The 26353-nt window shown below is 48.6% G+C and overlaps 1 protein-coding gene across 3 annotated transcripts in view; it reads right to left on the bottom strand.

Annotated features, from left to right (window-relative positions):
* Positions 1–23023, bottom strand: part of ARNT2 (aryl hydrocarbon receptor nuclear translocator 2) — a 190526-nt gene extending 167503 nt beyond the window's left edge. For all 3 annotated transcript variants that reach the window (XM_018066310.1, XM_018066308.1, XM_018066309.1), the window contains exon 1: positions 22938–23023. In XM_018066310.1, coding sequence (XP_017921799.1) covers positions 22938–22968 — 31 coding nt within the window. In that variant the 5' untranslated portion in view covers positions 22969–23023. The remainder of the gene's footprint in view (positions 1–22937) is intronic.

Raw genomic sequence — 26353 nt, 5'->3', positions numbered from 1 at the left:
AGAGAGTAGCTCCCGCCCGCGAGCAACAGCGAAGACCCAAGCTATTAATAGATGCAGACTGCAATCCCTCAGAAGACAGGTTCACGAATAAGGGGGAATTGTAGTAGAATTGAAGAGCAGCAGAGAACGTTCCATGAGACAGGATGGGACTGTCTAAATGCCTTATAAATGATCAAGTCATCAAGAGAGTGCCAAGCAGGGCTCGGGGTGCTATGGGGCCACACTTTCATCCTGGGGATCCCTGCCATGACTACAGGGTTAAAACAAAGGACTTTTATCTTCCTAAGATGTATGACTATGTGATCTTCACCTACTTGGCAATAATGTATAGAGGTGGCTCAGTGGTAAAGAATCTGTCTGCAATGCAGGAGACGCAGGTTCAAACCCTGGGTCGGGAAAATCCCCTGGACGAGGAAATGGCAACCCACTCCAGTATTCTTGCCTGGGGGATCCTATGGACAGAGGAGCCTGGCGGGCTACAGTCCACGGGATCTCATAGAGTTGGATACAGCTTAGCAACTAGCCCACCACCACAGCAGCATCACAGCTAACCTCAGCCTCCGGGCTTCAAGGGCTTCCCCAGTGGCTCAGATGACAAAGAATACGCCTGCAATGCAGGACGCCCAGGTCCAATCCCTGGGTCAGGAAGGTCCCCTGCAGAAGAGCATGGCAACCCAACCCAGTATTCTTGCCTAGAGAATTCCATAGACAGAGGAGTCTGGCGGGCTACAGTCCATGGGATCGGAAAGAGTAGGACACGACTGAGCAACTTTCATTCACACTTCCACAGTCTAAAATGGAACTCCGTTTTTCCTTCCCAGACCATCTGGTAAGCTGATTTCCAGTCTTTGCATCAGCAGAACCTCACTTGTTTTCAGTCTTGAGGCTCAAAACTCCCTGTTTTCCTTCCGCTAGGGTTTTCTGAGCACCCGTCTTCTATCAGGTACCACCAGTCACTGCCACAAACGAGAATGGAGTGGGGTGGTTCAATGCAGAATCAATTTGAGCGGTGAACCAAGAAGTCACTCTTAAATGTCTCAGAAGATAGGCGGACAGGGACACAAAGCACACACGCTCAGGTCTCAGCAGAACAACCACAGCCACAGAGCCCCACCTTGCAGGTCAGGTGTCCTCTTCTCACTTTTTCCACCGGAGTCTAGGATCTTATCACCCCAAACACGGATCACTACAATGAGCTTCTCGATGGCTCAGTAGGTAAAGAATCCACCTGCCAATGCAGGAGACACAGGAGACGTGGGTTGGATCCCTGGGTCGGGAAGATCCCCTGGAGGAGGAAATTGCAACCCACTCTAGTATTCTTGCCTGGAACATGCCATGGACAGAGGAGCCTTGTGGCCTACAGTCCAGGGGGTTGCAGAGTCGGACTTGATGAAGTTCACATGCATATCCTAAAAATAATTTTGTGCTAATGCTAGGGATTGAAAGGTGTCCCTTTGGAAGTCATGTTGAAACTCTAAAACCTAATGGAACAGTACTTGGAGGTGGGGTCTTTGGGAGGTCATAAGGTCGTAAGGATGAAGCCCTCATGGTGGAATTAGTTTCTTTTTAAGTAGAGATAGGAGAGAGCTAGCTTCCTCTCCCTGTCTCTCTGCTCCCAGCCTGTGAGGCCTCAGAAAGAAGATGGCCATCTGCAAGCCAGGAAGTGAGCTGTTGTCAGGAACCAAACAGGCCGTCATCTTGACCTTGGGCTTCCCAACCTCCAAATAGTGAGAAAATGAATTTCTGCTGTTGCAGCCACCCAGTCTACAGTATTTCGTTATCACAGCCCAAGCGAAGATAGCTGTTCAACAGCACTGTGTCAAAAAGAATGCCTTTCATTTGTGAAATGTGTTCTAAACAAGATAATTTAGGGATTTCCCTGGTGCTCCAGGGACTAACACTCGCAATGCAGGGGGTCCAGGTTCAATCCCTGGTCAAGGAACTAGATCCCACATGCCACAACTAAAGATCTCACAAACCACAACTAAGACCCAGCACAGCCAAACAAATATTCTTTTAAAAAATAAACAAGATAATTTAACCAGGTTAGGAGAAGTGAAAACTTTGTTCCTCTTCGTGAAGACGGAGAGAAAATCACCCAATGACTGATGACCACACCCTTGTGTTCACCAAATCTTTTCTTTCCTTGGCCCTGCCCCTTCTATGTAGTAGCCTTGGGAGAAAGGCGCCATTAAGAAGTTGGGTTTTGCTCTGATTGAAAGAAAATTGAGAGGAACTAAATTCTGGTGGCAGCCTCGTGCTCCTATGATCACTGTTTTACGTCTTCTCTAAGATGATATCCTAAAACCCAACTCTATTATCCAGCTATGCTCAAAGTAGAAAATATGGGGACAAGAGGACTTTCCTGGCAGTCCAGTGGTTAAGACTTCACCTTGCAATGCAGGAGGTGCAGGTTTGACCCCTGATCGGAGAGCTAAGACCCCACATGCCTCAAAGCCAAAAACCCCCAAAATAGAAAACAGAAACAATATCGTAACAAATTCAATAAAAACTTTAAAAAAAAGTGCTCAGTTGCTCAGTCACTCAATCAGGTTCTACTCTTTGTGAATCCATGGACTGTAGCCTGCCAGGCTCCTCTGTCCATGGGATTTTCCCAGCAAGAATACTGGAGTGAGTTGCCATTTATTTCTCCAGGGGATCTTTGAGACCCAAGGATTGAACCCGAGTCTCCTATACTGCCTACATTGCAGGCATATTCTTTACCAATGAGCCACCTGGGAATCCTTTTAAAAAATGGTCTACAAGAAAAATAATTAAAAAAAAAAAAAAGGAAATACGGAGACCAGCATGACCCAGGAGCTGTTAGAAGCTACCAATAAAAAACCAACATTTATCTTGAGAAGAAGCACAGACCTCAAGAATCTACCTTCCTGGCCACAGAAGGAGCGAGGCAATCAATCACATTTTCATCTTTTCTCTTTTATACATATACCAATAAAATGATAAACCTCCAGTTCTAAAGTACTTAATTCAACAGAGCCTCATGGATGGACTAGGGAACCTGAAATAGAGATCATGGGCTTACCTGGTGGCTCAGATGGTAAAGAACAATGCAGAAGACCTTTGACCTGGTTCAATCCCTGAGTCAGGAAGATTTCCTGGAGAAGAGAATGGCAACCCACTCCAGTATTCTTGGCTGGAGAATTCCATGGACAGAGGGGCCTGGAGGGCTACAGTCCACGGGGTCACAAAGAGTCAGAGACGACTGAGCAACTAAACAACAAAGACCAGGATCCTCAGGGGTCAACCTGTAGAGATGCTACTGATTTAGCCATCTTCACGGGAAAGAGTGGAAAAGAAACGTGCCCATTAGGACTTCAGAGTTTAAAACAGCCATTCAGAGAGCCACATGTGCAGAAGCATGAAGTCTATCCATTTAAAAAGTCAACGACTACACAGCATTTCAGGCTCCCAGGAAGGACATTCTTGTTTGTCTTGAGCTATTTAAAGGCTCAAGTCCCTGTTCTGAGTACCTGTTCATCTTCATCTTGATTATTTCATTTATGTTCATCTTGACAGAAGCAAGGCTACTCTAAGAAGACCTTGAATGGACATCCCTGGTGGCTCAGACAGTAAAGAATCTGCCTGCAATGCAGGAGACCCAGGTTCGATGCCTGGGTCCCCTAGAGAATATACTATTAAGCAAAAAAACCCAATGTGTCAAATTTTGGTTAAGAGCAACTCGATGTTGACTACTAAGCAAAAAAAAAAACCCAATGTGTCAAATTTTGGTTAAGAGCAACTAGATATGGATTAATAATCCCAGGTACTTTGTGAAAATACCTTTGTGATACATTTTTACTTTAACCACTCATTTGCTGTATGTCTTATGTGATTCTCCAACTTGAGCACTTTGTGCTGCAAAATAAGATTTGCTTTTCACAAGGAATTTGACAAAGTTCGCGTCAGGCTCCTGGAAGCAACCACAGGCAGAGAGCTGCACACTCACATCTCTGAGGCAGAGATTCTGGGTTTCAGTGCCTGGAAGCCTGAGTTTGTGAGCTTCTACAAATCCATTCTTTGTTGGCCTGTTTGGTTTTTTTAGGGCTGTTTGGTGGGGGGAAAGTAAGAGTTGCTTTATCAATCGACCAAAGGAAAATTATGACTCAGACGACTGAAAAGGAAAGGTTCTAGGTGACAGTGAAGCAGTAAGGGTACAGGCATTTCGTCTTCCGCCTGCAGGCAGATTTCACCTGACTGTTACAGACGAGACGATGCTGTGGTGAAGCCACGAGGGACACAAGTGGTGGCTTGCCCGAGAGGATGCTCTGGAAGAGGAGGCACGGGCCATCCTGACTGGAGATGCAGCCCCACTGAGGGAGAGGAGTCCTCGTTCAGGACTGACTGTCCCACTCAATCGTCCTGCTGAAGCGGGAACGCTTCTGAGCATCTCCTCCATAAATACAGGGAGGAAGATGATATCAAATAAAACTCCATGGGAGCTTCCCTGCTGGTCCAGAGGGTAAGAATCTGCCTGCCAATGGAGGGGACATGGGTTCGATCCCTGGTCCGGGAAGATCCCACATGCCATGGGGCAATTACTGAAGCCCAATCACCCTAGAGCCCGTGCTTTGCAACAAGAGAAGCCTCTGCATTGAGAAGCCCGCACACCACCAAGGAGTGTAGCCCCTGCTTACCACAACTAGAGAAAGCCTGCACACAGCAAGAAGACCCAGCACAGCCTAAAATAAATAAATAAATATTTTAGACAGTATTTTACACAAACTTCATGGGAGTTTTGTGCAAGCCAAATGAAGTAACTGAAATCTGGGACACACAAAAGCACCTGATCAATTAGGGATAATCCAGAATGTCCGGTACTGCCTGTCCCGACGTCCCCTTCTTCACTTCAGTGACAGTGCTGAGAACCACATCTCAGGTATGTCCCCCCTTCCATTCATAGTCTGTGTGGCTCAAGTGGGACCCAAATGTATACACCTCAACTAGAGAGCCCAAGTGCCACAACTGCGAAGCCCAAGCGCTGCAATACAGATGGAGCACAGCCAAAAAGGAAAAACAGAAAAGACCTGTAAACACAGAGCCAGATATGTTAAAGTCAAGACAAGGTGAGGCCAGATAAAACATCTAAAGCTGTGATGGAGACTCCCTTTGGACAGAGAGCCTTTCTCTCTCCTTCCCAAAGGTGGGCACATGCCCAGGTCTGTTCAGAGCACTGCGTGCCCTGGCAAGAGGTCCTGGCTCAGCAAAGTCATCTGACTTCTGCTGGAGCTTCGCTGATGAGATGTAACATCACCAGCACTAGGGGGATTCTGCCTGAGGTTAAAACCAGTACCAGGAGGGAGGGTGAGAGGACCTAGTGAAGATACGCAGCATGAAGGGTACAGTGCTAGCACCTCTGGATCTTTACCTGCAGCCAAATGCCCACCTGGCTATCTTAACTTTAGGAACAATTACTGTTTGGTTTGAATTGGGCTGTCTTTTTTTTTTTAGATTTTTTTTTTATGTGGATCATTTCTGATGTCTTTATTGAATCTGTTACAATACTGCTTCTGTTTTATAGTTTTGGTTCTTTGGCTACCAGGCATGTGGGATCGTAGGTCCCTGACCAGAGATCGAACCCATAGCCCCTGAACTAAAAGGTGAAGTCTTAACCACTGGACCACTGGGGAAGTCTCTGGGATGTCTTCTGAGAGTGAAATAATCCTGACAAATATATCGTGACTTCCTTTTCTCTGTGTCTCCTCTCCCTCTTCTTCCTACTCTCCTCTTTCCCCTGCCCCCCTCCTCCCCTGCTTCATCTTCCCCGTCTTTCTTTTTTCCCCTCCTCCTTCTTCTCTCCTTTTCCCTCCCCTCTTTCTCCTTCTTCTCTCACAGACACAATGAATATTTGTAATCTGTATATATGAATTATTTGACAAGCACATTTCACCAACTACACTACAAATTCTGTATTTGCAAAAACACCTCACTCGTTAATATGGATGGAAAATCCCTAAATAAAATCTTAGTAAATCAAATCCAGCATTATCTTACAATAATAATATTAAAAGAACCGTGCAGTGTTACCATGTCCCTTTTATTCCAGGAAGATGCAGATAATTCACCATTAGGAGATCTATTAATAGCTTAAATAAGTAAAAAAAAAAAAAAAAAACCCTGAGTTTATCTCTAGACACTGAAAAGGACATGTGACATAACTGATCATGGGACTCGCTGCTTTGACAGGTTTGTGTTCCTGGTGTTAGGAGTTGCTGTGTGCTTCCACGCTTACTGCTCAAGGCTGCCATTGCTCAGATCCATTACGAATCATTTCTCAGATCCCTGTGGAAATGGTCCTCGGAGCCACAATGACTCCAATGATAGGCAGAGCTAACATATACGGAGCACAGACACCGTCCAGCACACCGTCCAGCACACCGTCCAGCACACCGTCCAGCACACCGTCCAGCACACCGTCCAGCACACCGTCCAGCACACCGTCCAGCACACCGTCCAGCACACCGTCCAGCACACCGTCCAGCACACCGTCCAGCACACCGCTAAACACCGCTAAACACCGCTAAACACCGCTAAACACCGCTAAACACCGCTAAACACCGCTAAGCACCTTACATCCATCGTCTCATTTCAACAGCTCACCTCGCGTGCTCCTGAAGGTAGGTATTTGTTATTATTCCATTTTACAGATAAGGAAACCAAAGTAACCCCAAATGGAAGGTCTCAGGCACAAGGAGGACTCTCTTTGCTTTACTGAGCAAAGAGAGTGATGAACACAGAATAAATATAACTATGTATTGACTATAAGTAAATAATACTAGCATGTGCTTCATGGGGTGATCTGAAGTGATGCTAGGCCATTCAGTATTACTAAAGTCTGCTGAGTGTGCGTAATCATGCTTCCAAAGTGGTAATTAACACGCATACTATATATGACCTCCAAACTAGCAGAGCAAGAAAGAACAGAAGGGTAAATATGACCCTCATCTCCAATAAAATAAAGGAGGGAGGGAGAAAAAGAAAAAGTGGGACAAAAAGGAAAAAAAGTGGAAGAAATAAGTCTGTACATATAAATGGTCCCAATAAAGGGACTCAGTTTTCTGGATTAGGAAACAAAGACTGTCAAACTACGCGTTAACAATAAATAAGTAATTCATCCACCAGTTTCCTAATTTTGCTTATTTTTCGGCACTGTAAGTTCCTGATGGCCCACCTGAACTAAACAATAGGCAGCCTGTTTCCAAATCTCCTGAGTGCTGTAAGGGCCAAAGGCGTCACAAATGACCAAGGATGGGGCTCATATTCCCCAGGAAACATGAAACTGGATGTTCCAACAGCCAGCTGGAAGGGATAAGGCAGGTTTAATTTGATGGCTAAAAATAAAGCAATAAGATGGGTGTTCACTGCAAGTGATAAGAAATTCATATCAATTATAAAATGTTGTTTGGTGCATTAAGATCAAAACCAACAAATCACAGGGTAATAATTTCTTCTTACCATTAGATGTTTTGACAATAGTTTCATTTTGACTGATTTTAACATTGTGACCACAGCTTTCTTTCTGTCTGCACTGGCCTGATACACCAAGGCTGGTCCTTCTATTTTCAAACCTTTAAATCACTTTTTCCAAGTTGTAAATAGTAGTACATAATGGTATAGTTTGGCTTCTGTTGTTTTACCCAATTAGAAAATCTTTTAAAAGAAAAAGTGAGCCATTATTTTCTGGGACTTCCCTAGCGGTCCAGTGGTTAAGACTCCATGCTCCCAGTGCAGCAGGTTCAGTCCCTGGCTGGGGAACTGCCAGATCCCACATGCCGTGCAGCACAGTCCAAAACAGAAAAAGAAAATAAAAGCCACTGTTTTCCAATTAAAGGCAGCACAATGACATATGCCTCATCCTCTCTACCTTCCCAACACCACCCCCTCAATGGTAACCAACTTCTAACCCCTAATGCCAACGGGCCGACATTTCTCCCAAGGAATGAGACTGAAGGTTTGTTTTCTAAAGAAATATACCCCCTACACAGAAAACAATCAAGGAGCCAGGGAATGAGAGAAGAGATAGAGAATCAAGCCAGGAGGTCTGCATCTTACTAACAGATGTCCTAGCCACTGGAACAAGGAGCCCAGGTTCCATCCCTGGTCAGGGAACTAGATCCCACATACTGCAACTAAAAACCTGCACACCGCAACTAAAGATCCTGAGCGCTGCAACTAAGACCTGGCAGAGCCAAATAAATAAATTTTAAATTTTCTTTAAAAATAAAGAAATACAAATGCCAGGCCAACCTCCCTCCGACTTGACCACCGCCTATGGGCAGAGCCTCTAGAACTGGGCTAGAGGCTAGTTCTAGCCAGCACTGAGTATTAACAAGCAGGTCTAATTCCAGTGACTGAGCTACCTGTGTGACCGCGCCACCTAGTGGTCAATAGGCACAACAGCGCCTATGCTCTGGGAAAGGACCAGAATACCCAGCCTGAATGACCAAGGAAGGGAAGGAACGGCTGCTAGCAGACTATGGATGGAGACTGCGGATGCTCAACGGCACAGACTGTGCTGTGCTTTCTAACCAGGATAATCCCAGCACTTAAGCACCATGATTAATAAAAGGCAGACAGTTAATGAATACCGGTTGAACATATGAAGATGAACAAATAAATATAAAAAGACACACGTTTTAATGCCTATTCTTTCCACAAAGTGTTTGTGAAATTGAAACCTCTTAAGATGCAGCCTGAGGCCCAGTGAAGCCAGGTTTGAGGTGGAAGGAGACAGGGTGGGAGAGAGTGCCAAGCCACTGCCTGCAGCGGCAACTTCCAGGCATCCAGGTATAATGTTTACAATTGCAGCAGCCCTGGGCATTCAACGGGGGACCCTCCTGGGTGGGGAGCCCATCACAGTCTGTCTAGAGGATGGAGGGGGCAGGAGGGAGACTCGTCTTAGGGTAGTGGGACCCTCCCCCCCACCCTACTGTGCCAGTGAGGGAGGAGAGAGGAGGGTGACAGGGCATTATGAACTGGTCTGCACTCAGGGGGCAGGAAGTCTAGCAAACAGGGAGGGATGGCAGGAAGGACAGTCACAGCACAACAGGAGGGGAAAGCTGGAGTCCAGCAGGGCGGGGGCGGGGACTGCCGCCAAGGCTGATGGCCTTCTTCCCAGGGCTTTCTCAGCCCTGAGCCTGGGAGGAGGAATACTGGAGCACGGACAGTGAATGACACCCACATGTTTAGAAGAGCCCCAGCAACCCAGACTGCCTACTGCACAAGAACCCCATCTCTTTCATAAGCTCATTTGGTTATTTGCTCCCCAAGTTTTTCCCGCCCAGCTGGAACGCTGTCCTTCACTCCTGAACCCTGTGCTGTGTTCCATGTCCCGACAAGGAGCAAAGGCCCTTCTGAGCCAGTGTTTACCATGTGCCAAGCCTCATCCCCAAAGTTCTTAAGTAGAACCATCTAATTCTCATCAAAGCCCAGGGAGGAGCCCCACTATACAGGTAAGGAAGCAGTGGAAACGAGGGGGTAACCAGCCAGCCCACAAGCCACGGACACCAGGTAGGCCGTGGCCTGTCTCAACCCCAGAGGGCAGTGTCCTCCTCATCTCTGAATTCTGAGCACACAGCACAGTCAGTGCATGATCAAGAATTCAGCGTATTTTACAGATGGGAAGACGGAGACCCTCACCTGTACCGTCTCCCAGCAGATGGTGTTTACATCGTCACCACTCACACAGTCAGAGTCTGGGTTTTTACATACCTGCAGCAAGATGACCCAGCATGAACTGCTGGGGTGATCTGAACATTTCCACCCTGTCTGGTTCTTTTGGGTCTTTGATGAAAGAGAAGTGGGAGTGGGGAGGGAGAGAAGGACTAGGGAGGGAGGACAAATGGAAGAAAGGAAGAGGTGGAGGAGAAAGAGACAGAGGGAGGAAGAAAGAAGGAAGCAGACAGGAGAGGGAAGGGAGCAGAGAGGAGAGAGCAAGGAGGGGGAATTCTCGGGCCTTGGGAAAAACTCAGCAAGTTTCTGCAGGCAAATTACTCACCCCCCAAATCTGATTTACTGGGTCTTTCTTTAGGAAGTTACAGTGAATGCAAATGTGTTTTTAAATGGACCATAGAAGCAGCAGCAGACTTCCTTCATGGTCCAGTGGTTAAGACTCCATACTTTCAGTGCAGGATGTGGAGGATTCCATACATAGCGCAGCCAAAAAAAAAAAAAAGGCAGCAAATTCACTTCCTAAAATAAACACAAATACCTATGTAACCCTAGATACGCATCAGCCACAAAGAACAGGTCAAATCATACACTAATTACTGTTTGAATGGAGATCTGTTAATTGCAACACGTTTCAGGAATTCCACATGAGCAACTTACCTGAAAAGCTTTCCAATTTGTATGTCAGGAAAGTTGGTAATTAAACTCTTCAACTCCCTATTGACTTTATTAGAGATATGATAATCCTTACACAGTTAGATTACAATTATTTGTCAAATGAAGTCGATACTTATTTAGGAAAATGTTACCCTTACAGTCTTTAAAAAATAGAAAAAAACCTGGGACTTGTACTTGACAAGGAACACCTGAAGCTGCCTATATATGGTGTACAGACCCCACAGAAGTTTGCCGAGCACACAGGGAAGGGTTTCCCAGGTGGCTCAGATGGTAAAGAATCTGCCTGAAATGCAGGAGATCCAGATTTGATCCCTGGGTCAGGAAGACCCCCTGGAGAAGGTAATGGTTACCCACTCCAGTATTCTTGCCTGGAGAATTCCACGGACAGAGGAGCCTGGCGGGCTACAGTCCACGGGGTCACAAAGAGTCAGACATGACTGAGCAGCTAACACACTCTCTGCATCTACACAGGAAAGGGCATCTGGAACCGCTGATCACCTTTGCTTAGCCTTGTCTGCACAAGACCTTGACTCACCAACCCAGAGACTTGCTTTTTAAGTAACGCCTGCTAAAAACAGCCTTGTGATATAACATCACTTTTGTTCTGTCCTTGAAAACAGACAAGTTTAAAAGCACAATCCCAAGGTCATCATGCAGCAATGTCAAACAAAACCAGATTGTGGGATATTTTACAAAGTGACTGGCTTGTACTCGGTAAAACTGTTATGGGTGGCGGGGGTGGTGGGGGCGGGCGTGGGGAACCAGAGCAGTTATTAAAGGAGCAGTCAAATAAAGGAGACTAAAGAGGCATCATAAGTTGTCATCCTAGATTAAATCTAGAGCCAAGAAAATGGTTTGGGCTATGAAGATCAACTGGTAAAATATGAATAAGGTCTGCAGCTTAGAATATACTGTTATATGAATGCCAACTTCCTGATCTTGCTCATAAATCGCAGTTCTGTAGAAGGATGTACTTATTTTCAGTTTACACACATTCAAGTGTTTAGAATTAAAATGAGGCCCAGGTTCGATCCCTGGGTTGGAAAGATCCCCTGGAGAAGGAAATGGCAACCCCCTTTAGTATTCTTGCCTGGAGAATTCCATGGAAAGACAAGCCTGGTGGGCTACAGTCCACGGGGTCACAAAAGAGTCAGACTCGACTGAGCAATTAACACTTTCATTTTCATTTTTGTCTACCAGGTATTAAATTGTTCAGAAAATAGAGGAAAAAAACCTAAAGAAACTGATGAAACAAACGTGAATGTTAACACTTAAGGAATCTAGATGATGGGAACACAGGAGTTCTGTAGTCTTCTCAAGACTTTACTGTAAGCCTGTAATTACTGCAGCATAAAAGTTACTAAAAACAAAAAAACGAACCTTGTCACGGTCACGCTGCTTTGCATTGGTTTTAAATGTCGGAGACTGGGTGACCAAACCACCCATCCATCCATTCATTCAATAATATTAGAGATGTTGTTGTAGTTTAATTGCTAAGTTGTTTCCGACTCTTCTGCTACCCCATGGACTATAGCCCACCAGGCTACTCTGTCCATGGGATTTCCCAGGCAAGAATACTGGAGTGGGTTGTCATTTCCTTCTCCAAGGGATCTTCCTGACCCATGTCTCCTGCTTTAGCAGGCAGATTCCTTACCACTGAACCACGTGGGAAGCCCCTAACATCGAGGCTCCTACAGTGAAAAAGAAAATCTCAGCTCTAAGCGAAATGAAGCAACTTGGGGTTTCTGGCAAAGCCCCACCTACATGCCTTGAACTCTTGATGCCTTAGACTCAACAGGTCCAGGACTGAATCCATCACCTCCCTGCCCCTTCCACCAAAATACCCGCAAACACTGGGACTTCATCAACAACCTCTGTCTTGGGAAATGGCACCCTGACTTTCCAGGGACTGAATCAGAAACCTGGCCACTGTTGTGCTCATCAGCTCCATCTGATGCATCATCTGGTTCTGATCTGGTTCTGCTGGCTTCATCTCAGGGATTCACCTGCTTCTCTCCATGTCCACTGCCACCTAGAGAGGGCCTCTGCAGTCCCCTCCCTGGACCATGGGGAAGGACGCCCTCAGCCTGTAGGCCTGATTCAACAGCCAGAGAGGTCTTTTCAAAATTCGCCTCCTGCTCACAACACTTCAATGGCTTCCTATTGCATCTGGATACAAAGACACCTCTTTCCCCTAATACTTACTTTAATAACACCCTCCTGCTCATGACTCTTTAATAAAAAACCAGTCCTCCCCGCAGGGATCTCTGTGGGCGTGGGGACCACGCCTGGCTTTGCACACTGCTGTGCATGCACAGTTGTCATTCAATTAATATTTGCTTAATTAGGTGGATAAGCAATTAAAATAATTAATGTCAGGCTTGGACCAGTAAATGGAGAGTGATGCCATTCACTGCTGCAGGGGACCTGGGGAGGGGGTACTGGCTTGGCAAAATGAGGGGGACACGTGGATGGAGATGCTGGGCGGGCAGCAGGAAATAGAGACCTGTGGTTTGTGAGGCTGACGTTAGGAAAAGGCATACACTCTGGTGCTAAAATGAGCTGTGCACCCTCAAGCCAGTGGTCCCCAAACTTTTTGGCACCGGGAACTGGATTCATGGAAGACAATTTTTCTACAGACAGGGAGAGGGGTAGAGGGAATGGTTTGGGGATGATTGAAGTGCCTTACATTTGGTGGCTCAGATAATAAATAATTCGTCTGCAATGCAGGAGACCTGGGTTCAATCCCTGGGTCAGAAAGATGCCCTGGAGAAGGGAATGGCAACCCACTCCAGTATTCTTGCCTGGGAAATCCCATGGACAGAGGAGCCTGGTGGGCTACAGTCCATGGGGTCGCAAAGAGTAGGACACGATGAGCGACTTTCACTTCACTCACTTATTTCTATGATTATTACATCAGCTCCACCTCAGATCATTAGGCATTAGATCCCAGAGGTTGGGGGCCCCTGTTCTAAGCCATTCCTGTAACTCTCTCTCTCTCTGCCCTTCAGGAGGAGCTGGTGGGGGTCCATTCTCGGCTGTCCGTAAGAGTCCACCGGTCATTGCCGTGAGACTCCCAATGCTGCCTGTTGAGGAGACCAGCTGCATACACAGTGCAGCCAACCTATTTCACTCGGAATCTCTCTACCCGCCCAGAACCCGGTACAGGGGGGCACAGGGGTGCCCAGGGAAGGCTGGCTGAACCGAGTTAGAAGTTTTCTGGTCTGAAATGCTTTCAAAGAGAAAGAACACAGCTGTGATCCTTGATCACATTCATTCATTTCATTCTTTGGGGGGCTTGGAATCCATCAAGCATATCAAATTACAGCTAATGAACCCAGACGAGGCCTCATTTCGAACTTGCTGATGTGATAGAAAGAGCAATGCTGTTCTAAAAATAATAATAAAAAAATCCTGCAGTTCTGTTATTTCACATTTAAATTCACTTTCACTGCGGATATCATAATTTTCCAAAAAGCACCGTCTTGTTTCTAAAGCCACCGTGGTTTCTTATTCTCAAGTGGCGGCCTCGGGGGCCAGCCTCTTTGTAACTCTCAGGTTCCTTTCCCAGTGGCCACTGCCCAGAGACCCAGGAGAAGTCCTGTCCCTGTAGACGAGGGTTTCCCAGCCTCCCACTGGTGACCCTTAGGGCTGGATCATTCTTTGTGGTGGGAGCTGCCCTGTGCTCTGGAGGTTGTTTGCCAGCATCCCTGGCCACCACTCCCAAGATGCCACCTCCCCTCCACCTTCCCACCCACCCTGGTATTGTGACAACCAGGAATGCCCCCCCGCAGCTCATAAGCACTGTATGGACACATCTCTGGGCCCCCATGTCTGGGTTCTTAGATGCTCTGCCACTTGGCTTAGTCAGAGTCTCTTCAAATAAGAAAGAGAATAGCATCTGGTAATAACTAGGAATAAAATGCTTCCCTGGTGGCTCAGCAGTAAAGAATCCACCTGCCAATGCAGGAGACATGGGTTCCATCCCTGGGTCGGGAAGATCCCCTGGAGAAGGAAATGGCAAACTGTGTATTTTATTCCAACATATACAATATGTAATATACACTAAAATTCTATTTTGTATTAATTTCTAATGTTTTTTAAAGTCTGTAACAACATATGCAAAAATATTAATAGTGGGTAGGAGAACTATCTTAACACTTTCGTGTATTTTCCAAATTTCTTATAATCCACACATTATCTTTCTTGTTGTATTCAGGGAAAAAGTGATTATGGGGAAGAAAGAAGCGAATTCCTCAGAAGGGTGCAGGGAGAAGACCCCCTCCAGGCTCTGTTCAGCTGCCCTCACAACATAACCAAAGGAGTAAAAAATGCCCCACGGATGTCCAAAATCAAGAACTCCTTACTGGTGAACATTTTTGCTTTTCTATGAATTTGTCCGGAAAATGGCCCAACTGTCACAGTCTGGAAAACCATGCAGGCTCTGCTTATCTGCAAAGGGCCTCGCTTCCCACTGCAGAGCCAGTAGTCCTCAGTGCCGCCTTCCTGAGACCAGTGTCGACCCCTGGGTTGGCGGGGTGGGGGAGGCAGGTGAATGAGAACCAGCCCAGGGGGCCTTATCCGTGACTGCTGGTAGTCACACAAGACAGAGCAGCAGTTTCATACCCAGAGCAGAAGCCTGGGAAGGGGAGCACCTTGTGGGATTTCCACAGGGAATCTGGTGGGGATACGGGTCTTCCAAGACCACCAGTTGGTCCCCAGGCTGCTACCAGTCTGACCTGTTCTCCTTCTGCGGCGGTGGTGGTGTGGTTGTTTAGTTGCTAAGTCATGTTTGACTCTTTGTGACCCCATGGACTGGAGCCCGCCAGGCTCCTCTGTCCAAGGGATTTCCTAGGCGAGAATACTGGAGTGGGATTTCTTTCCATTTCCTTCTCCAAGGAATCTTGCCAACCCAGGGATCGAACCCCGGTCTCCTGCATTGGCAGGCGGATTCTTTATCACTGAGCCACTGATAAAGGGATCCGGAGAACCTCTTCCAATGGAGTAAGAATTCAAGCTGAGACCAGAAGGAAACAAAAGGAGTGGCCTGGGGGAAAATGGTTAGGTGTGGGGAGTGGGCAGGAGACGGCAGGAAGGACAGGTGAGCAGTTCTTCATCCTCAGAAGAGAACACAGCAGCACAGGCTAAAGCCCTCAAGTGGGAAAGGGCCTGACAAGAAGTGGGAGACCCTGCTTTTCTTCACTGAACAAGTTCTGTGTGTGCAGTTAGTCCACCAGCTTGACCTGCGTGACAGCGGCTCTACCTGCTTCTGTATGAGGACGTCCTCAGCTCCCCACCCCGGGCAAGTCTACTGCACACTCCTTTCCGAAGGACAGCCCAGCACTCAGCTGACACTCGCATTGGAGTCGTAGTTCTGGAAAAGATACAGAACTGACTTCCCCACGGATCTCAGCACAGGCCGAGGATGAGGCAGTTATGGAGGTGACGCTGGGGGGCTCAGGGGATGTGGCCCAGGTGTTCCACTCTCGGGGAGCTCACATCCCTCAAGGAAAGGGCTTAGAGAAGCTGCTGAGAGGCTGGCAAACACCACTTTTCACTTACATCTCCAGCCCTGGTTGCTCAAATCCATGGCCTTCCCAGCGGCTCCCCCACAGTGTCTCCAAGGCACCTCCACCCCAGTGCTAAGTGCAGGAGCCTCATGGACACCTCACGGCCACAGGCACCTCACTATATCCCCATCATCTCCTACCACCCAAGTGTTAGGAGTCAACCTCAACTGTTCTTTCTCCCAACCCCACACCATATATGGTGCTAACCCAAAAGAAGGGCTGCTGCAGGCAATGTGGCCAAGAATATAACTGGTGTCTCTGCAGCTGCTCAGCATAGCAGTCTGGCCTCCAGATAGATCTCAGCTCCATCCGCTTCCCTCCATGCTCACCGCCGCCCTTGTCCATGTAAACAAGCTCTAACGGGATGCTGGCTTCTCCTCTTGCCTCTGTGCAGTCCGCTCTCCATACAGCAGTCACTGCAGGTGGTGCCACGTACCTCCACTGCTCAAGACCCTCCAAGCTCTCTATTGCTCTTAGCATCAAATCTCAACCCCTTATCCCGATCCATGCCTCCCATGAGTGGCTTCTACCCCCTTCTCCAACCTCCCACATCACCATCACCCCTACTCACCCACTGTCCTCTGGCCACCCGGGGCTTTTCTGGATCCTCAAACCAGCCCAGCTCTTCCCAACTTCAAGCTAGCACAGCACCTAGCAACTGACACATACTAGTTGCTCAATAAATCATGATGGAAAAATAAATATATCTCTTTTTCAGATATCACTCCTGTTTCTTGACAGAAGCTAAAAGGGTATTGGTTCATCACTAGGCTCCCTGACAGATGCTGAAAGGGTACACTTTATATAGATTTTTTATTGAAAAAAAAAAAGACCATTTGTTTTGCCTACAAGTGGTCAGGAAGCAAAACTGACTTTTTCTTAAGGCATGGTATTTCACTGGTTCTAAATGTGATTGTCTAAAACATCACTGAAATGGAGGAGCATTTAACAATTGATAGTATGTCAGAGCTGAATTAGCTAGTTTTCTTTCTTGGAAGCTCATAAAATAATGATGTATCTTGCCATCATCCCAAAGAAATTCAACGCCAAAGAAAGCTCAAACTACCACACAATTGCACTCATCTCACACGCTAGCAAAGTAATGCTCAAAATTCTCCAAGCCAGGCTTCAACAGTACATGAACTGTGAAATTCCAGATGTTCAAGGTAGATTTAGAAAAGGCAGAGGAACGAGAGATCAAATTGCTAACATCCGTTGAATCATTGAAAAAGTGAGAGAGTTCCAAAAAAACATTTACTTCTGCTTTATTGACTATGCCAAAGCCTTTGATTATGTGGATCACAACAAACTGTGGAAAGTTCTTCAAGAGATGGGAATACCAGACCACCTCACCTGCCTCCTGAGAAATCTGTATGCAGGTCAAGAAGCAACAGTTAGAACTGGACATGGAATAACAGATTGGTTCCAAATTGGGAAAGGAGTACATCAGGGCTGTATACTGTCACCCTGCTTATGTAACTTATATGCAGAGTATATCATGAGAAACGCTGGGCTGGATGAAACACAAGCTGAAATCCAGACTGCCGGGAGAAATATCAATAACCTCAGATATGCAGATGACACCGCACTTATGACAGAAAGTGAAAAAAAACTAAAGAGCCTCTTGATGAAAGTAAAAGAGGAGAGTGAAAAAGTTGGCTTAAAGCTCAAAATTCAGAAAACGAAGATCTTGGTATCTGGTCCCATCACTTCATGGCAAATAGATGGGGAAACAATGGAAACAGTGGCTGACTTTATTTTTTGGGACTCCAAAATCACTGTAGATGGTGACTGCAGCCATGAAATTAAAAGACGCTTACTCCTTGGAAGGAAAGTTATGACCAACCTAGACAGCATATTAAAAAGCAGAAACATTACTCTGCCAACAAAAGATCCGTCTAGTCAAAGCTATGGTTTTTCCAGTGGTCATGTATGGATGTGAGAGTTGGACTACAAAGAAAATTGAGCACAGAAGAATTGATGCTTTTGAACTGTGTTGTTGGAGAAGACTCTTGAGAGTCCCTTGGACTGCAAGGAGATCCAACCAGTCCATCCTAAAGGAGATCAGTCCTGGGTGTTCACTGGAAAGACTGATGTTGAAGCTGAAACACCAATACTTTGGCCACCTGATGTGAAGAGCTGACTCATTTGAAAAACCCTGATGCTGGAAAGGACTGAAGGCAGGAAGAAAAGGGGATGTCAGAGGATGAGATGGTTGGATTGCATCACAGGCTCAATGAACATGAGTTTGAGTAAGCTCTGGGAGTTTGGTGATGGACAGGGAGGCCTGGCGTGCTGCAGTCCATGGGGTCGTGAAGAGTCAGACATGACTGAGCGACTGAATTGAACTGAACTGATCTTGCCATCAACAGTCTTCTAGATACCATGAAATGCAGTGTGTAAAGACACTAGACATGGGACTTCCCTGGAGGTCCAGTGGTTAAGAATCTAAGAATTTCAGTGCAGGGTACGTGAGTTTTATCCCTGGGTGGGGAACTAAGATCCCACATGCCATGCAGCAACTAAGCCCAGGTGCCACAACTAGAGAAAGACCCCACCCGGCAATGAAGACCTAGTGCAGCCAAAAATAAAATAACAATAATATATTTTAAAAGAATCAGCCACTGCCATAGTATCAGCAACCAAGACAGGGACTGCAAATGACCTAGAAGTAGGGAGGGGTCCCCAATGGCTCACTTGCCTGCCAAAGCGGGAGACACAGCTTGATTCCTGGGTTGGGAAGATCCCCTGGATGAAGGCATGGCAACCCACTCCATTATTCTTGCCTGGAGAATCCCATGGACAGAGGAGCCTGGTGGGCTACAGTCCATGGGGTCAAAAACTGTCAGAGACAAACAAGCAACCAAGCAGCAGCAGCAGGGAGGGGTCAGGGGGCCCAGGAGACGGGAGCTAAACCCACGGACTACGGTGGCAGACACCATGAGAAGAGCGGGAGGCCAAACCCATCCTGCTCCAAAGACCACTCCTCCTCTCTGAGTAATTGGTAGAATCCAAAACCCAAACAGGGCACCTAGAAGGGGCAGATGGTTAGAGTGTGAACCTGGCTCAGATCTCCTGAATACACGAAACTAGGAAGATTCCAACTTCATATTACCTGGTCCCTAGAGTGCCCCTACCATACAGCACAGACAAGCATCACTGCAAATGGGTCTGCTGGTCTGCAGGGCTCAACTGGAAAAAAAGGAACAAGTGGGTGGGGTGGGGAAGTGATGGCCTGTCACCTTGGTACCCTGAACAGAGATAAGCATCAGAAAAAACACCGGGTGCCTCCCAGGCCACTTGTGTTTACTAAGCTCTTATTCTTGGCAAAACAACATCTGGAGAGAGAGGTGAGCTGGAAGGAGGAGGGGGCATTCAAAGAAGCATCATGTGACTTGTGCCTAGGAGAGGTGGACTCTGGGTACCCAGCTCAGGCACCTTGCCTCTCTCGGTTGTAAATTGCCAGAGAAATCTGAAACCTGTCTCTGGGCTCTAACCTTTAGTTGTCTCCCTTAGGAAATACACCCTTTCCCCAGAGAAGTTCAAGATTCACAGGGTTGCAAAAACAACTTGTTCCACAGACCTGAGGGTTATCGCGGAGGGTCATTCAGAGAAAAGGCAGGTGAAGGACTTCCCTGGTGGTCCAGTGGCTAAGACTCTGTGCTCCCCAATGCAGGGGGCCAGGGTTCGATCCCTGGTTAGGGAACTAGATCCCACATGCCGCCACTAAAGATCCCGCATGCTGCAACAAGACTTAAGATCCTCAGTGCCCAACTGAGACCTGGCGCAGCCAAACAAATAATTTCTTTTTTTAAAGAAAAGATGGGTGAGTAAGAGAAAAGTTAGCCACCTAAAGAAATTTTCCCTTGGGAAGATCTCATCATGCTCAGTATCTCTGGTATCACTGCCAACAGAGAAAAGACAGACACCCACTGTCTCTAGCAAGCAAGTTCAGCTCAATTCAGTTCAGTTCAGTCACTCAGTCGTGTCCGACTCTTTGCGACCCCATGAATCGCAGCACACCAGGCCTCTCTGTCCGTCACCAACTCCCAGAGTTCACTCAGATTCACGGCCATTGAGTCAGTGATGCCATCCAGCCATCTCATCCTCTGTCGTCCCCTTCTCCTCCTGCCCACAATCCCTCCCAACATCAGAGTCTTTTCCAGTGAGTCAACTCTTCACATGAGGTGGCCAAAGTACTGGAGTTTCAGCTTTAGCATCATTCCTTCCAAAGAAATCCCAGGGCTGATCTCCTTCAGAATGGACTGGTTGGATCTCCTTGCAGTCCAAGGGACTCTCAAGAGTCTTCTCCAACACCACAGTTCAAAAGCATCAATTCTTCGGCGCTCAGCTTTCTTCACAGTCCAACTCTCACATCCATACATGACCACAGGAAAAACCATATCCTTGACTAGACGGACCTTTGTTGGCAAAGTAATGTCTCTGCTTTTCAATATGCTATCTAGGTTGGTCATAACTTTTCTTCCAAGGAGTAAGCATCTTTTAATTTCATGGCTGCAATCACCATCTGCAGTGATTTTGGAGCCCCCCCAAAATAAAGTCTGACACTGTTTCCATTGTTTCCCCATCTATTGTTTATAAATAATAAAAACAACTCCCTGCACTTGCACAGTTCAAGTGTTCCAAAGTCTAAGGCACAGGCAGTCATGTGCTCAGCACGGCCAAGGCTGGCAGTTGCCCTGTATTTATTGCATTTGGCTCACGGAACAATGTGATACACAAAATGTATTAAACAGCAATGTTATGCTGTGTATGTATGTATCCGTGTGTGTGTGTGTGTGTGTGTGTGTGTGTGTGTATACACGTGCATGCTCAGCTGCTCAGTCGTGTCTGACTCTTTGGGATCCCACGGACCATGGCCCACCAGGCTCCTCTGTCCACAGGATTCTCCAGGCAAGAATACTTGAGTGGGTTGAGCGGGGAAACCCCACAGCCTACATATATTAATGTACATTGCCTCTGACTTTATTCCTATTTCCATTATAAACCTATATTGGACTAAAATATCCTCATTTAACATCCTTTGCTTTTCCTAATATAACATTTAAATCCATCAACTTAACATTGATCTTTAAGTAGCTGAACAGGTAAACTTGCAGGCTTCAATCACAAGCAAACAGGCAAAGCTGTTTTCAAACTCAGCATCTGGACAGGAGACTCATCTCTTCTTCCTAGACTCCCTATTTCTGCAAACGGAACCTCTGTCCTTGGAGCTACTCAGGCCCCTCACCTCTGTGTCTGTGTCTCCTTTAGGCTTCCCCCTAATCTAAGAGGTGCAAGTCTGAGCTCCTCCACCTGCCCAACAGTACTGTCCTTCCTCTCTGTGTTCCAAGCCAGGACCACTAAGTCTCTCCTCCCCAGCACCTGCCTCATCTCAACCCGGCCTCTCTGTTTCCAGTCTTGCTCCCTCATTCCTATGTTACCTCAAACCTGAGCTAACAAATTAATCTTCCAGAAGCACTGTGATCATGTAACTTCCGTGTGCAATACCATAGAGAATACTCTTAATGTGGAATGAGGGAGTCCATACTCCTCAGTCCGTCCACTCTAAAGCCTTGTTGTTGTTGTTCAGTCCTGTCCAACTCTTTGTGACCCCATGAATTGCACCAGGCCCGGCTTTCCTGTCCTTCACTATCTCCTGGAGTTTGCTCAGACTGATGTCCATTGAGTCGGTAATGTCATCCAACCATCTCATCCTCTGTTGTCCCCTTCTCCTCCTACTCGAAAGTCTGGTCACTGCCAAACCGCTCGGTGTGAAATTCTCGGGCTTAGAGCCCCAACACTCACTGCATCTGCGCAAGCTCAGAGTAAGTCCGCCGTGACTCACACCATCCCTTCCACCTGCAAGTGGCTTTCGCACCTGGGTCTGTGTTCCAACTCTTCAAAGTCCAGTTCTAAAGTGCCCAGTCTCCAAAAGCTTTGCCTTACCACTTCAGATGGAAGGGAATCTTCCTTTCGGTTTTTTTTTTTTTTCTTTGCTAGACACTGCGTGTGTTCGCCCCCCCTCACCCCCCGCCGCCTCCACCCTACGACCTCCGGCTACCAGGAATTCCCCGAGGGCTGGCCTCTGTCAGACTCCCCGGCAACCTCCACAGGGGCCGAACACCACACCACGGCCATAGCAGTCACTGCACAGCACCCAAAACTTTGTAGCAGAAAGCCCAGCTGTCCGCCTTTCCATTCTCGGACACCTTTCCGTCCGTCCTATTCACAAGGTAGAGCATTTCTCCAAACACAATAGAATTTCTCTGCTACTATTCCAAGCCATGTCGTTATTCCCACTTGATCAGGACCTCGTCTCATTTTTTTGAAATCTGCCCAGTAAGCATAGTTATCATAGACCGCACCCTGGGAGCTGGTCAGCCTTATAAAGCAGAGGACGTTGAACTGGCCTGGGCTTCTCCACGCTGTTTCTACAGGCTGTGTGCATGTGTGTCCATTAAATATGGGGACACACAGTAGCTAGTCGCCAGGGGATCAAAGGACCAGAGCTTGAGGGGACCGTCCCGGAGTTCCACCCTGTTGAATCCTGGCTCCGAACTTTTCCCTTCGTCAGCGCTGTACCCTCCTACCCGTCCGGACCGGCTGACGCCTGATGCTACATGGGCCGGGGCCGGAAGAGAAAAAGGCGCTGGATAGGGAAGGCGAAGGTGGGTATTTTCGGAACTTCAGGGGATCCCGGACAGGCGCTGCTGGTTCCCAGGGATGCGAGGCCGGCGTGCGCCGCCCGCGGATCGGAGGGGACGCATCCTCGAGACCGGGATGGGCAGAGACTGGGATGGAGATCCTGGAGCTGGTGCTGAGGCTGAGGCTGCCGCGCAGAATGACAGCGCCCCCCCCTCACCCCACCCGGGGATGGGGGTGTCGAGCTCCCCTGCGCCGCGTCCCCGGGGGCGCTCGGCGCGCCCAGCCCCTCCGGCCCGCTCCGTCCCCCGGCAGGGCCCGCGGGTTGCGGCGGGGCCCGCGGCCGCTACTCACCCGGAGGGTTGACGGCCGCCGGGGTTGCCATCTTGCTCGGGAGGCTGGGCGCGCGCCGGGCGGGGGCGCGGAGCGGGGGCGGCGCGGAGCCGGGCGCCCCCCGGGGCAAGCGCGGCCGGCGCAGGCCCAGGCGCCACCGCCGCCGCCCCTCCGCCGCCCCTCCGCCTCCACACAAAGGACGGCGCGGGCGGGCGCTGCTCCGCGCTCTCCCGCCGCCCGGCCGCCCGCGCCCCCGCCTCTGTCGCCTCCGCCCCCTCCCCGGCCTCCTCCTCCGGCCTCAGCCTTTGTCACACGCGGGGGGCGCCCGGCCGCCGCTCCCCGGGCCGGGCCGCAGCACCGCGAGACTTGGGGCGGCGGGCGGCCGGACCCCCGAGTCGGGGGCCGCCCCCTCGGGGCCGCGCAGGTGCCCAGGCTCGGGCTGGAGGCGCGCCCCCTCCCCGCTCTCCGGGTCCGAGTCTCCCCCTGCCCACCCCCATTCCGGGGGTCCCGGACGCAGCTCGAAGGGGCGCTGTCCCTGGGCCAGGGGGCCGGGCCCGAGAGGGTGGAGGGCCGCCCATTAAGATTCAGAGGGAAGATGGAGAGAAACAAAGGCGCCCCCGCGCTGCCCACTTAGCAAGCCGGCGCCGCGCCGCCCGGCTCCCAGGGCCGAGACTCCTCAGGTCCCCGGCTCCTCCAAGGCCACGGGCACGGAAGCACAGCTGCCCAGGGCACCCAGCGAGCACCGACCCGGGAAACTGTGCAGGATTCGGCCCTTAGAAAGGCTGTCAGCTCGACTTTCCTTTCTGCACGGTGACTGGTTATCACCCAAAGTTGTTGCAGGAGCTTTTACACAACCACCTGAGAATTTAGGAGTCTCTGAGAGCTTTTATTTGCATATCCTGGTGAAGTTAGCCATAGGGAGCTGGGAGGGGCTGTTTCTTCGCCAGACAGCACGGTTGCGCATAGGAAGGAGATGGCACCCACTGAGAAGGCTCCACTGAAGAATGAACCCCTCCCAGGTGAGACCCACAAAGGGCAAGACGGCCTCTTAATGTGAACACGTTTGCAAAAACATCAGACTATCTTAAATCCTTACAAAGAAGCACTTGGTGGAGAGGGAGGGGGCGAGTAGAGAAGAAATGCTTGGGACGTTATTTTCAAATCAGCATTGTCTTCCAGGGGAGTGTTTGTCGCTATTGATTTGACTAATAGGCGCTTAATGATATTCATTTGTTTATCGATTCCATGAAATTGAATGTCTGCTGTGTGCCTGGACAAGGCGATGTATTGGGTGGACCATGGAAAGAGAGCCACAGGGGCTCTGCCCTCCCTGGACTTCTAGTCTGGGTGGCCATGAGGGCAGCAGAATAAGGTGTTTGTACTCCAGAAGCACACAGCTGCTTGGGGCTCAGTGTGGTCACTGGTGAATGAATGAATGGGGGCAGAGAGAGGCCAAAGTGATCAAGAACATGCACACTATTCTGAAAAAATGAGCAGAATATGGAGAGGTGGAAAGAAAGACTCTTCAAGGGAAAACTAGGGCATGAATGCAACCAGCACCAAGGTGGGCCAGGCTGGTGGGACTTCCCTGGTGGTCCAGTGGCTAAGACTCTGACCTCCCAATGCAGGGTGCCCCTGGGTTCCATCCTTGGTCATGAGGCAGGAGATAGAGGGGCCCCACACTGAACAGTTTCTCCCCTATAGACAGAAACTCCATAATAGCAGAAATCCCGGGGCTTACCTGGTGGCTCAGTGGTAAAGAATCATCTGCCAATGTAGGGGACCCAGGGTTCCATCCCTGATCCAGGAAGATCCCACATACCATGGGGAACTAAGCCCTAGCGCCTCAACTATTGAGTCTGTGCTCCAGAGCTGAGAAGCCACAACTACTGAACCTACGTGCCCTAGCCACCGAAGTTTGCATGCCCTAGAGCCCATGCTCCCCAACAAGAGAAGCCACCACAATGAGAAGCTCAAGCACTGCAGCTAGAGAGTAGCCCCTGCTCACTGCAACTAGAGAAAGCCTACGTACTGCAAGGAAGACCCAGCCCAGCCAAAAATAAACAAATAAAAATTATTTTTTTTAAAATAGCAGAAATTCCACAAAAACAAGATGACAGAGAAGGCTGTGCTTGCTAAGTCACTTCTGTTGTGTCCAACTCTTTGTGACCCCATGGACTGTAGCCCTCCAGGCTCTTCTGTCCATGGGATTCTCCAGGCAAGAATACTGGAGTGGGTTGCCTTGCCCTTCTCTAGAGAATCTTCCCAACCCAGGGATCGAACCTGAGTCTTTTATGTCTCCTGCAATGGCAGGCGGATTCTTTACCACTAGCACCACCTGGGAAGCCCAAGGAGGACCCTGGGCCCTGCCCAAATAAGACATAAAAGACCACATAGTCCTCATTCTCAAAGTTAAGGAGGCCTCCCCAACTATATATGCACAGAAAGGCTCCATGGTGGTCAAAAAGGGAGGTGGTGCCACCCTAGTCGGAGAAGGCAATGGCACCCCACTCCAGTACTCTTGCCTGGAAAATCTCATGGATAGAGAAGCCTGGTAGGCTGCAGTCCATGGGGTCGCTAAGAGTCGGACATGACTGAGCGACTTCACTTTTCACTTTCATGCATTGGAGAAGGAAATGGCAACCCGTTCCAGTGTTCTTGCCTGGAGAATCCCAGGGATGGGGGAGCCTCGTAGGCTGAGCCTCGTAGCTGCCGTCTATGGGGTTGCACAGAGTCGGACACGACTGAAGCGACTTAGCAGCAGCAGCAGCAGCAGCCACCCTAGTAAGTGATGTCAACCTACCCATAGGCCTCTTCACTAGAGTCTCTCTTGGCTAAAAGATGCCCACGCGAACACTGAAGGGATCCTGAGATACACCAAGTACAGACTCAGTATCAGGCAAATCTAAATGATTGACCAGAGGAAACCGGGAAGAAATACCCCCTAAAAGTGATTTAAACTACCACCAGGGCATGACTCTCTCACTGAGCCCACCTGTGTGTCTAGCCATACCAACTGTACTCTAGTAAATACTGGTTTCACGACTTTCTATCTCTGTGGGAACTCTTTTCCGCAAAGCCGAAGGGCCTGTCACTAACCACTAGTGGCTAGGTCTTCTTATCTCTAAGACCCCATCTCAACCTCTGGTGGGGAACTGAAGCCCCACTTCAAACCACTGCAGGCCGAGGTTACCTGAGATCAGTCAGGGAACTAGATCCCACGTACCACAACTATAAGACCAGGTGCGGCCAAATAAATTAATAAATATTAAAAAATAATAAAAAAAAAAGTGGACCAGGCCTAGACAGATAATGAGCTATAGAGAGAGAACAGCTTGGGTATCAGCTGGGACCACCCCATCCTTGTATCAAGTCGCTGCGCCTGATTTTCCCAACGTCAGTTAAATGAGAGCTCAGCCTCTCTTCCACATCCTCCC

Source organism: Capra hircus, chromosome 21, assembly GCF_001704415.2.
Source record: "Capra hircus breed San Clemente chromosome 21, ASM170441v1, whole genome shotgun sequence".
Taxonomy (NCBI): Eukaryota; Metazoa; Chordata; class Mammalia; order Artiodactyla; family Bovidae; genus Capra; species Capra hircus.
The sequence above is the reverse complement of the archived record's forward strand: the minus strand, read 5'-3'. Positions and strand labels throughout refer to the sequence as shown.